Source organism: Ipomoea nil, unplaced genomic scaffold, assembly GCF_001879475.1.
Source record: "Ipomoea nil cultivar Tokyo-kokei standard unplaced genomic scaffold, Asagao_1.1 scaffold1334, whole genome shotgun sequence".
NCBI lineage: Eukaryota > Viridiplantae > Streptophyta > Magnoliopsida > Solanales > Convolvulaceae > Ipomoea > Ipomoea nil.
This window is the reverse complement of record NW_017617762.1, coordinates 1,391,123-1,407,516: the sequence shown is the minus strand read 5'-3', so window position 1 is coordinate 1,407,516 and position 16,394 is coordinate 1,391,123. Positions and strand designations below refer to the sequence as shown.

Below are 16,394 nucleotides of genomic sequence, written 5' to 3'. Positions count from 1 at the left end.
TCGAGTGACAGAGTTGACTATTTAGAAAGATCAAAATTTTCATTTTCCCCTATTATTATTATTATTATTATTATTATTCCCCATTGACCTTGATAATAATGAAATATATGAATCTGCATATACTCAAGTACAGAAAGAAGACTGGAATGTAAGCAACAGATATATGCATTTGCAAATACTTACATATTAAGATAGAGCCACTGGAATATGCAAGGAGATTATACTAAAATAACACAGTTAAAGTAGCATAATAATCCAATGCATTAGCATAAGATGCTTGAAAACAAGGCGTGATATATGATTTAGAAGAAACACAATGCCTCCACTAAAACCAAGAAGAAACACAATGCCTCCACTAAAACCAAGTAGAAGTCAGTTTCCTAAAGCATTTGCTTCTGTTCATACTCCACTAACAGGGTTCGGGTATAATGTACAAACCTTTTCCCACATGGCATATTTCAAGATTTCAGGAACATTTTGCGGAACTCGTCATTTGATTTAGGGTTCTCGTCTTCTCCTTCCTCAGCTATCTTCTCCAGTTTTGGTTTACTTTTGCTGACAGCTCTTGGCATTGCAAAAATGTTCCTACCCTTCAGCTGTATATCATCTTTCTGCCTATCAGCTGACTGATCTCTTTTAGGCCCACCTCCACTCTGTCTTGAAACTTCACCACTGTCCTTGGAGTCTGATTTTGAACCTTGACCACCAGAATCTGCTGCCACAAGCGTATAAACAAAGAAAATGAAGGTCTGTCATTAATTTTATATATATCTTCTCAAGTTAATGTAAAATTTTCTAGCCTGAGCTTTAGACACATCATTGCTAAGTAAAAGTCAAAAACATTAAATCAATGATATATATACATAAAATACATCAATGAATAATATGCAGATACATATGGAGTAATTAAAACTGGGGTCAGCTGTCAGCGCACCATGTTTTGTTGGCATTCCTTTCCCAAGGTTTCCCCTCTTTTTGTTCTGCTGAGGATCTGACCTCAGAATGCTCAGTTTTTTTCCATGCAGCTTTTGCCTATTCTTTGCCAAAGCTGCAGCAAGGTGTGCATCATCGCAAAAATCCACATAGGCCAATCCCTTTAAAAGTTTGGACAAAGAACAATTAGGAACTATGAAATGCAAAGCCTCTGATTAATACACAAACACACATAATGGTACAGACGTCACAAAGACATGAAATGCACAATAAAGGAAGTACTCAGAAGATTTGTACAACTCATAGCTAGCAAGGCACACTGGTTTCCTAATTGCTCAATCTGGACTAACAAACAGTGCCATTCACTAGCCCAAATCACCCCTAGAGAACTTCATGCAAGATTATTTTCCATATGAAGAATAAACAAGTGATGGTTATATAGAAGACTCTTCATATTTCATTGAGAATTTTGGCTATTCATTTAGGCAAGCTAAGATGAGCAGAGGATAAAGTAGATCAAAGTGGCATAGCAGAAGTGTGGAGGTCCATAACCCGCAGGTTCCAGGATTGAAATGTGGCTATGTTGTCAACTTTTAATCCCGGAAATGCAGAAGCTATGTTTTAACTTATAAGCAAGAAGTAGATGATAAATTAGATAGAATGCTTAATTCCTTAATAGGATGAATACAGGAACCTAGTATTATTATTTATTAGATAGCTCAGAAGTCTAACAATGAAGAGCCAAAAGGCTCTGAGAAATGAAGAGCATTCCATATAATTATCACATGTTTATTCTTCATAATCCAAAGTTAACAGTACAACTTTAGCTAGTCCAGAGTAAATTGCAATAAAATGAAATTTTGAAAATTTTCCCATGTTTGCCTGCAGTAACCATGCAACAATTGTTTCTCCTTGTGAGTGCACTATACAAAATGAGTAACATATGCATGCAATGTATCATAACCAACTCAAACTGTATTTTCTTAATTTCTTTTCTCCATTTTTTTAGTGTTGAGTTGGGTTTTAAGATCTCGCTTGAAAAACAGAGAGGGGAGAGGGGGGAGGTGAGAGAGGAAGAGGGTACTCTTGATTTTCCAGTGTACTTGTCTGTTAATATTCGAATAGCAACAACTCCACCAACATCACTGAATAACTTCTGTAGGTCATCATAATTTGCCTGATCAAGTAATTTTAACCACTTAGTTCTCAACCAAGTGAAGAACTTCAAAAAGCAACACAAGCAGGCAACTCACCTGGAAGCTAAGGTTAGAGATAAATGCAGTGCACTGGTCATTGTACTGTTTTGGCTTTCCAGTGGAAATACCTTCCTTTTCTTTCTTGCTTGCAGTTGATGGTTTGCTTGCTTCTACCACCACATCCATCTTACCGGCACCAACCAAGTCTGTAGCTTGGGTTTTTCCCTTTTCATCAGTGGACTTAGAATTCTTGGCTTTCTCTTTGCGACGTTTTGCTGCAGGCTGTTCATCTGCTACATCTGAAAGTGGTTTTCTCTTTTCATGAATTCCTCTCCCAATGGCAGTCTCTCTCTGATCTGCAGATAAACCAGTATTTTTGCTCTCCTGCTGCAGCCTAAAAAGTCGTAGTTCTTCTAGGCGAGGAGTAACCTGATTTAATTAAAGACACATAGTAGCCATAAGAAATCTTGTTCCAGTAAGTTTGTTTCACCCCCCAAAGAGCAAAGTTGGCTTGATGATACCAACATTTACATGGAAGGAAAAAGAAGGTAAAATCATTAAACCTCTATTAAAGGGTGTGTTCTATCTCAACTAAAAGCCTAAGCTAATAGTTGGACTGCACATTTATGTTTATATATTATATATGCTCAACAAGTTCACCAATCTTCATTTAGCCGTCTGGACAACATGTCAATTTATCAAATGAAAAAGTAAATGCCAGTTACTTTTTCAAAATTGCTAAGAAACGTAAATTTTGACCTTGACTTATGACAAAAGTGAGTTTTTTAGAAAGGCACAGCAAAAATGATTTTGAATTTAACATCGGCCAGAATGGGAACAAGCTTTAAGAAAATCTGTGTGTACATGCTAAGAAATAAGCAGTGAATAATGTATGCCACTTGGTGATACAGATAATGTGTGCTACTTATTATGTCAATCAGATAACAGAAAGCTGATATTATACTTGTTACCTTTTGTACCGCAAGATCAAAGTCTTCAAGGGAACCACATTCTCTCTCAAAGCGCACCCAAGAATGGCATATGTCCTGAATGATTCTGTTTTTTAGAAGAAGAAGATATCATCTAATTCAAGATGAAATTCACATTCATTTCATCCAAAAACAAAAACATTATCTAGTAAACCTAAAACTGTGAATTCATATACACAGCCATAGCATGAAATGCACAAAACACATACATAGAATACAGAAAATTAAGATGGATTCAGAGTTCAAGGTCTAGAATTTATAGCCATCATTATCAATTCAAATTCATTTTCCCCCCGTCACTGCACTGAAGCAGCATAAAACAGGCATTTACAATATACATCTCAAAGAGAATCCAAGGGAGTTATAGAATGCTCTTATTCATAACCAGAAATGCACAAAAGATAAATGGTAAATAACAGAACTAGAATTGTTTTAAAAGTTTTCTGGACTCCAATAATAAGGCACATCACTTTCAAGTGCTCAATTTCTTTTTTACGAAACACAGTTTAATCAGCTTGGACATTTGGTCAATGCCAGGGAATACTTCACTGCATACCTACAGCTTCAGATTATTATTTCCACACATTCAGATTAATGAGCAACTCATCAGGTAACAAACTTATATCATTAAGAGTGTAAAAATAATTAGAGAAATTAGAGTTTTATTTCCATAATTCATTATTTCCTGCAATCAAAGGATCAATAAAAAATACTTATTACTAATGCACACAAATTTCCACATTTAATTATAATTTATGGAATATGTAAAGATGAGCAGAACATTATAAGTAAGCAGAGGGAATATATCATACTCCCATAAAAAAAATAAAAACATGACACAGAAATGACTTCAATACAAATGTAAAATGCATGACAAACTAACGACATTTATAAAATATTATCACATTATGCTGTGTGGGGATTTACCTCCGAGCCTGTCCCTGGGAATTTTTTGCTATAACATCTTTTGTACAGGGATCTGGCTTCATTTATGTGACCCATCTTGATCTCCATAGATATATAGCCTTGCCAGGCTTCTAGCATAGATCCACTGCAACAAACAGCAAGGTGGTAGTTAGAACATTAAAGACAAAACATAAAAATAATGCAAAGATTTCAACTGGCAAGAAGAAATATAATATTACCAGATTTTAAGTAAGCTTTCCCAAACACCACGAGCAGCAATTAAATCTTTCCGCAGATTTGCCTCTAAATGGGCCCAGTAACTATACATTCGTATTAACTTTTCTGTATTCTTCAGATGTGGGGACAAATAGTCTGATGCACGCTGGAATAAAATATACACACCAACCTTATAATAGAACACAATAAGAAAGTTGATTGATTTTCGTTTCTTTGTAAGTAAAGCTGATCAATTCCAATCACTTGTTGGGCCAAGGGTAAAGGATGATGTTCATTTAGCTCTTTTTGATGCATCGTCAACACAAAAGCATAAGTTTTCAAAAGCATCCTACCTAAAACACCATCCATGGGAATAAAAGAAAAGGCAATTAGACCTGAAAGGTGTCCCGTATCATTGCATAATCCAAGCCACTCCCCACTCCTTGAGATGAAGACATTCTCCGTCTTAAGCTATCAACTCTTGTGAGAAAAACTTCTAGATACTGCAACAGGAACACCAGTTATCAATTTTAGGAAGACAGAGGCTTATTAATGCAAGCATGTAATTAAGTTAAAACATCATTTTCAAGAGAAACACAAGGATTTAAAATGTATAAACAAAGTATACAAACTCCCCATCGGCCACCCCAAATTAGTGCACTTTGCTGCAATGGATATATAAAGTCCTTGCAATAGAAGAATGCAGCATATATTTAATTTCTTTGAGGAGTGACCAAACCCATTGGGGTGGGGGGAAGGGTCAGAAGAAAAAAGGTTGTCACATCTTCCCATGCCATATCCTACATTTTCCACAATCACACTCATATAATCTATGTTATGGAATATATATTTGATATATGGAATCTCTATAGATTAGGCACTCTTAGGGATTTAGGTAAGTAGACATATGGAAACTTGTTTCCTATTCGTAGTCTTCTAGCACCTATTTATAGAGCTTTGTATTCTCTTTTCAATGAGACAGTATAAGACAGCATACGACAGCATATTTAGATATCCTCTCTTTACTTTCGTAACAATCTATAACATATGATCAGCGAAACATAACAAAATCAATTTTCATGATTTTGGCCACCCACAGCATCAGTAGTAGTGAAACAATAATCAACCAAAGAGAGAAATGCATCTACCTCTTCAATGCTTAAGAAGGTGCATTGAAGTGACTTCTCAAAAACCTGGACAACAAAAAAAAAAAAGAAGAAAAATATAAGAAACAGATTACTCTAGCCATCAAGATTACAAACAATGAGTGCATTCAACAAAGTGCAAAATTGTCACTAAAACCAATTCATAGTTCATGGAAATACAAATTTCGAGATTTTCAGAAAGAATATAATATAACCTCATTCAGGATGCAATTGCCACTGATTTGGTTTGCTAATGAATCCAGTTTGACTTTCAAAAATAAAAAATAAAAAATAAAAAACAAAAAAACAAAAAAAACAAAAACAAAAAAACAAAAAAAAACAACAAAAAATAACTTGTCCAACATTCTAGAATGAGAACAAACATGACCACATAATCTATGAAATTAAGATCTGATTATGATATAATAATATATTATCATTTGAGGAATAAACATGGTAATTAAATTTGAGAAGGAACTCCAAGGAGGTATATAAACAAAACAAATGGCAAACATCAAACAGCTATTCTTCTACTTGAAACACATTGAAATATTTAACAAGACAGAGGCTTAGATTCAAGTAGTTTAAAAGAGTAAAACACGTCTAATAGCTTTGACTATGTGTAGCAAGATATAGATTATGGAGAACACAAGTCACAGCTGTGAGGCAAAGCAGTGTAGTTTCAAGACTAGAGCATACAGTGGATAGTTCATCCTCAGAAGCACGACTACGTTCAAGACATAGTAGGTAACGAGTCCACAATTCTGCAGACCAGGGACAGTTCCGCGTGGCCCTATGATGAATGTCTCTCACAATCCTGGAAGTCTGAAACAAAAAAGTCCTCATTTTGAACCTTAGCCATTATAATTAAACAGGGAAGTGAAGGGAGAGGGGAGAGAGGGTACCTTCAAGGTTTTTCCCATGTAGAGAGTATAGTCAAGCCAGAGATCACTAGAAATTGGAAAGTCGGCTACAGCCCGTTCATACAATATCTGCACCCTAGCTGGGTCCCCAGATGACTGCTCAAATTTTAAATAAGACTGCAACAAAAGGTCAAACATGAATACTTTAAATGAGTAATTTCAAAATCTTGTGGGTCACAATTTGAGTTAACAATTATTAATCAAGCACTGTTCTACAGAAATAAGGTAAAGTTCAGATCTTCAATGCAAATTGTGATCATTCCACATAGTTGTTATATGAATCTTTCAACATAAAAACTTTCAAGCAAATGCCTTAGGAAGAATATGTCAATCTCAGTTTGTTTTTAAGGTCTATAAACTAGAGATTAATGAGACTTGGCACATTAGTTTAGAAAATCAAGTAGAAATGAATGGAAAATGAAGCTCATCTGGTAGGGAAATGAAGAAATACTCTGCCAATATTAAATTAAATAAAATAATGCTAGCTGCACATTCAAATGTAAAAACAGCTAAACCATTAATAATAATAATAATAATAATAATAATAATAATAATAATAATAATAATAATAATAATAATAATAATAATAAAATAATAATAATAATAATGAGATTATAGCAACCAAATCCAAAGTATTGACTTCATGTCCAGCATGTTATATTGGTTCAAAGTGCCATGTTCTACCCTTCACTTTGGCACTCTATGTCAAAGCAAAACAACACAAAAAAGAAATGATAAAGTCATAATAATGATGAGCAATTGAACAGTAACATGCAATGAATTGCATATTCATGACAATAACAAACAAAAACAGCAACTTTCAGATCATATGTTCAAAAGCAATACATGTAATAGTAAACGTGGCATACTAACGATGGAATTAATGCACACATAATAATCCACGTACCTAAAAATAAGATGAACCAAAAAAGAAGAGTTTTAACCAGATTATTAAGATCTCAAGTAGTATCAAAATTTCTAAATTGCCTTTAATACTCCTTTATTCCCAAAATGAGATTGGTAAGCAGCAAAAGAAAAATGGTGCAGACCATGAACTGTTGAAGTCTATCTGTCTCAGTTGCATCCTTATTGGATATTAGATCCTCAAGGTCAAGTCGAGCATTCAACATCTCTAGAGCTTTTTGATATGCAGATACCACCTGTGGAGAAAGTCCATCCAAGCCACTGGAGTTGACATCAATATTACCTCCCTGTTCTACTTCCCAAGCCTTGTATGCAATAAGAGTTGTTTTCAGGTCAGCAAGGGGAACAGACAGCTGTCGATGAAACAAATTTCTAATTCGTTGGATCTGCTTCTCCCTTGTCTGCCATAAGATGAAATAAGCATTATGGAATTGGTCAGCATACTATGGATTAAGAAAATAATAACAAAGAATCAACAAGGGCATGCTATAGTTCAAACAGGTTGTAGCAAAAGCGCAGGACATGTATGGTTCTCATCACAATTGTGTCAAAAACAAGAGGCAATGATGAAAATACATCAAGGCAAGCGGACACACCTCGTGATCAGTTCCATCAATTGTGATGAGAATGGCTTGTTCAAAGTCCCTGTATAATTCCCATATCCGGCCACCTTCAGCAACATGCAAACCAGCGGCAGTAAGGGCACGCTCAAAGAGATTTCTTGCCTTTGATATACCATCTATAGAACATGAACTAACTGATGGGTCATGCTCTTGAACATAATTTAAGTAGTCACACCATAAAACCACAGACTGCAGAGAGAGAGAAGTTAAGCTTAGTTTTAATTTTTTTTTTTTAAGTAGAATAAATTTTGAGTGAGCTAAGGGCCTTAAAAATTATACAGAACTTGCATTAGAGTTTGATAATTGGTATCTTTAAAACTGTCTGAAACTTAAAATTTTGTTTTGTTTCATTAAACTAAGGTTTTTCCTTTATCATTTCCTTTAACCCAATCACTGCGGCCAGAGAAACCGAAGATTTCAATACCGAGAGCAAACAGTGAAGACCAGTTACTGGCCAGGAAATAATGGCAAGGATCATACATTCATACTAAAAGGTTTTGTTCTTATCTGTGTACACTCTAGTTACCATCACCTCAATGTTAACCAATTATATTCAAGGGTAAAATATTTGTATTGCTAGCTTTAAGGGAGAGAAGGTCCATTGAAATCTTTATAAAAGGGAAAATGGCCTTTTTAGACCCTCAATTGTGCCTAATGGTAAACTCGGTCCTTTAATTATTAGGGTGACCTCATTTAGTCCCTGAATTGTTCGCATAGTGACCATTTTAGTCCCTCACCTAATGTATATTAAATCTAATATTGATATACGGGCAAATTTGAAAATACATTTACATGAAATTATAGAGAAGACAAAGAAGAAAAATAATATATATTACATTCATATGCAAGAAATGGTTACAACTTCAACTACAACAAATTGTATTCAAATACCATGATTCAAATTGGTGTGGCTGAGAAGCCGGATGTTGGGGAGAAAAGGGAGCCAATGGATGGAATCCACACAAGAAAAAAATGCGTAATATTTAGAATTTTCCCTAAGCGGTACAAACATTCTTAGCGTCTGCTACGCTAGAGGTCCAGGACATTTTTCCATTGTTGTTCAATACAAGAAAAAAGGAGGATGAAAGAATGGTTTTTTTGGAATTTAGATGATTGGATTCAGGTTGGGAGTTGTCGGGCAGGCCATAGCCGCACTGGTCAGAAAATTCTATGATAAAATCTTAAAGGTAATAAAATCTAGGAAATGGAGAAGGGAGTAGATTAAGGTGAATCCATGGGCACCACCGCACCATTTGGATTGATGAGAGTAGAATGCCTCGTGCAATTACCGCAAGAACTTTTCCAATAGTGGAGAATCCAGCTTTTTATTACTATAATAATATTTTCTTCGACATTTTTGTGTAGCGCAAATACTCACAACATACTTCATATTGAATTATATACTTATATGACTTGTGTGTTGGGATAAGCAAATGAATTTTCCAGATTTTCCCTTACATCAACATTAGATTTTAATGTATACCTGAGATGTGGGGCTAAAATGGCCACTACGGGAACAATTCAGGGACTAAATGGGGTAACCCTTATAATTAAAGGACTGAGTTTACCATTATAGATTGAGGGGCTAAAAAAGTCATTTCCCCTTTATAAAATATTAAGCATATAAATCCTGCTAATTAGATCATAATTTAACACATGAGAAGATCTCTGCATTCTTCCACAATTCATCCAACGTACTCCCTTGAACAATGTATTCTTATGTGAGAAAAAATGGCAACATTGACATAAATAGTACAACTAACCAGATAATCAGACACTCCACGCTCATATAACTTTTCAATAGCAGGGAAAGCCTCAGGTCTGGAGGTAAAAGAAAATGAAAAGAGAAAGTGAGTACACTACATAAAAACCAAACAAAAAAACAAAAAAACAAAAAAAAAAAACAAAAACAAAAAAAAAAAAGATAAAATCATGGTATACTCATTCATTTTTTCCTCCATGCGTTTGATATATTGAGTAAATAAATTAAATAAAACAAAAAAAAAATGAAAACAATCAAAGAAAAAATATAACAGTGAAGAAGACAAAAATACCCCCAGTTCACTTATTTGCACCAACAGGCACTCTAATAACATGGTGAAACTTCACAACAGATTATTAAAAATGATGCCTATATCAGTTTAATGAGTTGTTAACCAATGATTACCCCTAAGATTGAACTATTTTAATAGAAGATTGGTTCAAATAGCTTCACTAAAGAAAGGGTAAACTCCATCAGGCTTCTTGTGTTGCTTTCAAAATCTCTTTTGCAATCAAATCTTTATAGCCACCTCAAAATAAAATTTTTTAAAAATGGATTGCAACATTGATGGTTTTAAAAAAGAACTAGAGGAACACAATTTTACTCCATAAGAGAAAAACATAATAGAAAGATTTCTTTAAATTGCAGGACTGATCTCTTTCTGATTCCATTTTTTCACTTTCCTACAGGCAACAGGCCCTGCCTAGTGAATCCCGCCATCATCCGTACTTGTATTATTCTACTTCCTTACACTTCCAAAAGATCCCACACACATTATGAATTGAATGGCTAGCACATTATCAAAAGACAAGGAAATGTAGCAAATAAAATCATTCAAGTTATTTAATAAAAATACACCTAGTTCAATGAAGAAGCAATACCCAGAGCTAAGAGACATCTCATCTTTAATCCACTCCTTCCACATCTCGGAACTCAGTGGAAATATGGCACTCATAGCTTCCCTAGCTATTCTTAGCTTCTCTATGTCTCCCTGCTTCCTCAGGGATTTAATATACTGCACAGACCACAACAAGCCCTTATGGCATATAGAATAACATTCACCAGTGAAAATAAATTACTAATTTATCATATTTTGGTAAATGCATGTCCATTTCCACAACTAAGATTGTTAGTAGTAGATTGAAGTGTATCTCCTTATGAACACGAATATCCAATTAGTTGTCGCACATATATGCATAAAATTATGTAGAGAGATAGTAGGAATACTTGGACATGAGCATCGTAATTAGAGGGGTTGCTGGAGAGCTCAGTTTCGAGAGCTTGAATTTCGAGATTCTGTTTAGCGTCGTCATCAGAGTCAGACTCTGTGTCGGAGTCGGACCGGGGCACCTTGTTCGAGTTAGGGGCATCGGTCATGAGTTGGTCTTCGTTATCCTCGGTAGCATCTTCGGAGATTTGAGGTGCTTGGGGAGAGGAATCTAGGGTTTCAGTCGGGGTTTCCGCCATGGTTTTTGGGGGTGCGCCGCAGAGTCGCAAACCAGCTTACAGACACACTGCAGAGGGGCAAAAAATGGCACCAAAAACACTATTAAGTGAATCCAAGCCACGTCATTTCACCGCGCAATTGGTCATCCTCACTTTCAAGAATTGTTTCATCATAAACCATGATCTATCTTGTAAGATACTCCCGGATCGTTTGGTTCACCGAATCTCATATTACCCAGGTAATAAGATTATGAGATTTTGAGAATGTAAGATTACATGATGTGTTTGATTAAAGTTATAGGAATGTAACATTAACTTGTTTGGTTGAAGGATATATTTTAATGTATACTACATCAATTACTTAAATGCCCTCATATAAATTAAAAGGTGTAAATTGTAAGTCTTTTTTTCATAATTCAAAATTTAACAAGATGCTTATAATAATAACTAGTACTCCGTATTTTTTATGTGCGATGCGCAAAAAATAGGTGCCCAATATTAATACATTATATTAAAATTTTAAATTTATTTAGATTTTAGATATTTAAATTATTCTAAATAATAATAATGTAAATCATTTTTACAAAATTTGATGTTTATATTTATGTAATAATTAACATATAACTCAAATATTTAATGTGTATATATTATTATTAATGAAGAAGATAAGAAAATATATGGTGGATGCATGTGCATGGTAACAATAGTGGAAAAGATAACGGAAGTTATAACGGTAGGGGTATGTTTGTCCAAAATATTTTAATGTACAACCTTTATAGCATAATGTACAAAAAAACTTAATGGAAAAAAGGGACATAAATTAGGGATATAACTTTCATTCACACTTATTATCTACTATCTACTATACTAATAAGAGCCCAAGAGAGTTAGGCCTATAATGGGTAGAAAAAATGGCGGTCACAGATTTTAATCAAATGAATGGCTCATATTAATTAAAAGATTGATCAGATTTAAATTTTACACTAAAATTTTCTAAAATACCCACACACCGTTACTAATTCCGTTAAAATTTTAAGAATTGCCGTTAGTTCACCGTTAACTTACTCATTGATTTCAATAAAAAAAATGTCTTAGGTTTGAACTTCATCCCAATCAAAGTTGGCATAATTAGTACTCTATTTTACTCTTATTAAATTATATATTATATAAATAATAATTTAGTAGTTACAACAAAAAATAATACATATGCATTTCTTTAATTTAGAATTATGTGTCCACAATGCCTTTATTCAAAAAAAAAATATTCATTATCAATCAATTAAATAAGAGAAATAATTTTATTAGTTATATTGTCCTTATTTTTCTTCAATATAAAAATTCTTTATATTCAAATTTATTAATTGATTATATTCGCCTACATTATCCTTACAATGTCTTTATTCAGTGAAAAAAATTTTATTAATTATCAATAAATTAATTAAAAGAAATATTTTCATTAGTTATATTATATATATCTACAAATCTACAATCTACAAATCTAATAAGAGCGAATAATGTTAGGCCCTTAACTGGAACAAAAAAAGTGTCGGTACTAATTGTTTCTTAAAATGAATGGTTCATATTATTTTGATTTTAGTATCTTTTAATGATTTTCCTTATTTACCCTCTATTATATTATTTTCTTCCCTTAAATAACCCTAAATTCCGTTAGTTTAAACTTTAGTAACGGAATATTCCGTTAATTATTTATTATTCTTAACATACTATTAATTTATATAAGGTCTTAGGCTCGAACCTTATCCCAAGTATAGTTGGCATAATTGTTAAACATATATTATGAATATGTTAAAATGTGTTAAAAAATATGTTATGCATGAAAACTTCTAAAGAAATTTGTAAGTTAATTTTTACTATATCATTATATTACTATCTATTGTTACCATATATTTTGAATTATTTATTATCATCCTCTATTGACAGCAATTGTAGCAATTGTCATGGACAAACTCTCAAAATAATTTGTCTCAACAAGGAATGGAAATTAAAAAAATCATTGATTTCATAATTGTTGAAGAAAAGTATGTACTACAGTTTATTACTCTTATTAATTAAATAAATTAGTAGCTACAACAAAAAATAATACATATGCATTTAATTAATTTAGAATTAGATGTCTATAATGCTTTATTAAAAAAAAAATCATTACAAAAAAACTTAAAAGAAATATAATTTTATTAGTTATATTATCTTTATTTTCTACAATTCAAAGATTCATTACCTTCAAATTTATTAATTTATTATATTCACTACATTGTTCATTGTCTTCTTTTTTACATTATCTTGTAATTAAATATCAAAGTTATAATACAAAATATGATTTTTATATATATATATATATATATATATATATATATATATAGAGGATTATTTTCAAATACAAACACCCCTTAAAATACAAACCTCCCTTAAAATACAAACTGTGTGCATGTAAGTGTGATAATGTGTGCACGAGCTAATTCCAAATATTTTTGGCTGTGCGCCCAGTGTGCATGTAAGTATGTTAATGTGTGCACGGGCTTTGATGGATGGTTGTGATTTTTCCTCCTACGCGCTGTGTGCATGCAAGTATGTTAATGTGTGCACGAGCTTTGATGAATAATTGTGGTTTTTCATCCTACGCGCTATGTGCATGTAAGTATGTTAATGTATGCATGAGCTCATCTCAGAAATTGTTGGAAGTGTGCCCTGTGTGCATGTAAGTATGTTAATGTGTTCACGAGCTCAAGTTTTTATTTTAAGGGGAGTTTGTATTTTAAGGCGGTTTGTATTTGAATGCAACCCTATATATATTTATTTATTTATTTATTTATTTACCAAGTATTTTATACAAATATAATAAATATTAATATTTTGTTCAATACTTTCACATGATAACTTACGATACACATCTCACAACACATGAAACATGAAGGGAAAAAACTACCACTACTAAATATCAATAGGTGTTTGTACGCTAAAGAGTTCATATTACAACTAAAATCTTAGTCATATACACAGCAAGACAAATCTAAAACTTCATACACCATAATCTCATTGCATGATGAATCCCTCTATGCTGCTACCAGTAACCTAATTGCACATGACACACTACCAATAAAAAAAAATAAAAAAAAAAAAAGAGAGAGGACATGTACTAAAGATGAAAACAATAACAATGCTACCCAAAAGAGAATTAAGAAGAATTAGAGAAATTTAAACCAAAAGTAGTATTTATTTAGATTATCACTTTAAGACTAAGTATTTAGACTAGCGTTATTACAAAGTTGCAAACTTTTATTTTAGTGACAATTATAATCAATCTCTCATATATTATCTTGCATTTATATACTTTAAATTACTGATTTAAATAAACAAATTCAACATTTATTTACCTATGCATGAACATCTCCTATATAATATTGCATTGATATGCTTTGAAATACTTATTTAAAAATAATTATTGGGCATTATCCCATTCGCGCAAAGCGCGTAAAAAAACTAGTATACTAATAAGAGCCCAAGAGAGTTAGGCCTATAATGGGTAGAAAAAATGGCGGTCACAGATTTTAATCAAATGAATGGCTCAGATTAATTAAAAGATTGATCAGATTTAAATTTTACACTAAAATTTCCTAAAATACCCACACACCGTTACTAATTCCGTTAAAATTTTAAGAATTGTCGTTAGTTCACCGTTAACTTACTCATTGATTTCAATAAAAAAATGTCTTAGGTTCGAACCTCATCCCAATCAAAGTTGGCATAATTAGTACTCTATTTTACTCTTATTAAATTATATAAATAATAATTTAGTAGTTACAACAAAAAATAATACATATGCATTTCTTTAGGGTATGTTTGGAAACCCGGAAAATGACTTCTGGAAATCATTTTCCGGGTTTTTGGTGTTTGGGAAGACTGAAAATAAAATGGTCAAAGGAAAATGTTAGTTAGTCAATGGAAAATGAGGTCTAAAATCTGGAAAATGACTTCCCCTTTTTTTTGGCGGAAGTCATTTTCCATCTTCCAATTAACACACGCTCAAACCTTCTTCTCCCAAAAAATAACTTCCCCTTTTTAATTTTTTTTTTTCAACCTTCTTCACTGGTTTCCAATCGGAAACCAGGAAACCAGTGACCTCACTGGTTTCCGATCGGAAACCAGTGAATGGTTTTCCGCATCGGTTTCCGATGCGGAAAACCAGTTCCCAATTTTTTTTTTTTGATTTTTTTTATGTTAAATCATGTTACTGTTATTTTTTTTTGTACTGATTATATAATAAAATGCTTTTGCTTAATTTGTGAACAGTAATTTTCAAGACTTGATTATTTATGCATTTATGTTGTTTCTAACATGTAATTGTGATTTCAAATTGTAATATTCAGTATATAATAATTAAAATGTTTTAGTATGCCATTCTGTTCATTTTCTGGAAAATGAATCAAACACCAAAAGACAATTTTTCATTATTTTCTGAAAAATGAACCAAACACCAAAAGACAGTTTTCCATTGTGCAGCCAAACATAGGAAAAGAAAATGACTTCTAGAAAATGAGTCATTTTCCAGAAGTCATTTTCCAGAAGTCATTTTCCGGGTTTCCAAACAGACCCTTAATTTAGAATTATGTGTCCACAATGCCTTTATTAAAAAAAATATTCATTATCAATCAATTAAATAAGAGAAATAATTTTATTAGTTATATTGTCCTTATTTTTCTTCAATATAAAAATTCTTTATATTCAAATTTATTAATTGATTATATTCGCCTACATTATCCTTACAATGTCTTTATTCAATGAAAAAAATTTATTAATTATCAATAAATTAATTAAGAGAAATATTTTTATTAGTTATATTGTCTTTATTTTTCTCAAATGTAAAAATTTTTACATTCAAATTCATCAATTGATTATTTTCACTACATTATCTATTATCTTTTCTGTGCACTATTTTTCTAATTAAATATCAAAGTTATAATACAAAATAATGCTATATATTTATTTACCAAGTATTTTATTAATACCATGAAAAAATTAAAAAAATATAATTAATAAAGCCAACCATATTAACTACTTGAGAGATTTTGTGACAACGAGAGTATTCAAATCACATAACAAATTGAAGTGAGAAATACCTCGCAATGTCCTTGTTTGACAATCAGCAGTTAGCGGTTAGCGTTAGCAGATTTGACCAGCGAATTTATTTAATTATTAACATTGGGTAGAAAAAATGACCGTCAAATTATTAAATCAAATGAATGGTTCATATTGTTCAGGTTTTAATTTTTTCTTTTAAAATTTTCTAATTTATCCTTAATTATATGATTATCC

General features: G+C 32.3%; 1 protein-coding gene across 3 annotated transcripts; it reads right to left on the bottom strand.

Annotated features, from left to right (window-relative positions):
* Nucleotides 1-206: 206 nt before the first annotated feature.
* On the bottom strand, nucleotides 207-11,165 carry LOC109185621 (squamous cell carcinoma antigen recognized by T-cells 3). 3 transcript variants are annotated; one of them, XR_002054999.1, is made up of 17 exons: nucleotides 10,845-11,165; nucleotides 10,499-10,632; nucleotides 9,619-9,676; nucleotides 7,829-8,044; nucleotides 7,358-7,633; nucleotides 6,291-6,425; nucleotides 6,085-6,210; nucleotides 5,389-5,433; nucleotides 4,636-4,743; nucleotides 4,264-4,406; nucleotides 4,046-4,169; nucleotides 3,101-3,175; nucleotides 2,187-2,558; nucleotides 2,018-2,110; nucleotides 935-1,094; nucleotides 351-715; nucleotides 207-320 (listed from the first exon to the last, which is right to left on the bottom strand). XR_002054999.1 is itself a non-coding variant. In XM_019335576.1 (16 exons), exons 1-16 carry the CDS (start codon nucleotides 11,082-11,084, stop codon nucleotides 459-461), a joined length of 2,562 nt encoding a protein of 853 aa, XP_019191121.1. In that variant the 5' UTR covers nucleotides 11,085-11,165; the 3' UTR covers nucleotides 335-458. The 3 variants fall into 3 exon arrangements, 1 of the variants encoding a protein (XP_019191121.1); XR_002055000.1 differs by having other exon boundaries at nucleotides 351-712; nucleotides 10,845-11,164; XM_019335576.1 differs by lacking the exon at nucleotides 207-320 and having other exon boundaries at nucleotides 335-715.
* Between the last annotated feature and the right edge of the window lie 5,229 nt (nucleotides 11,166-16,394).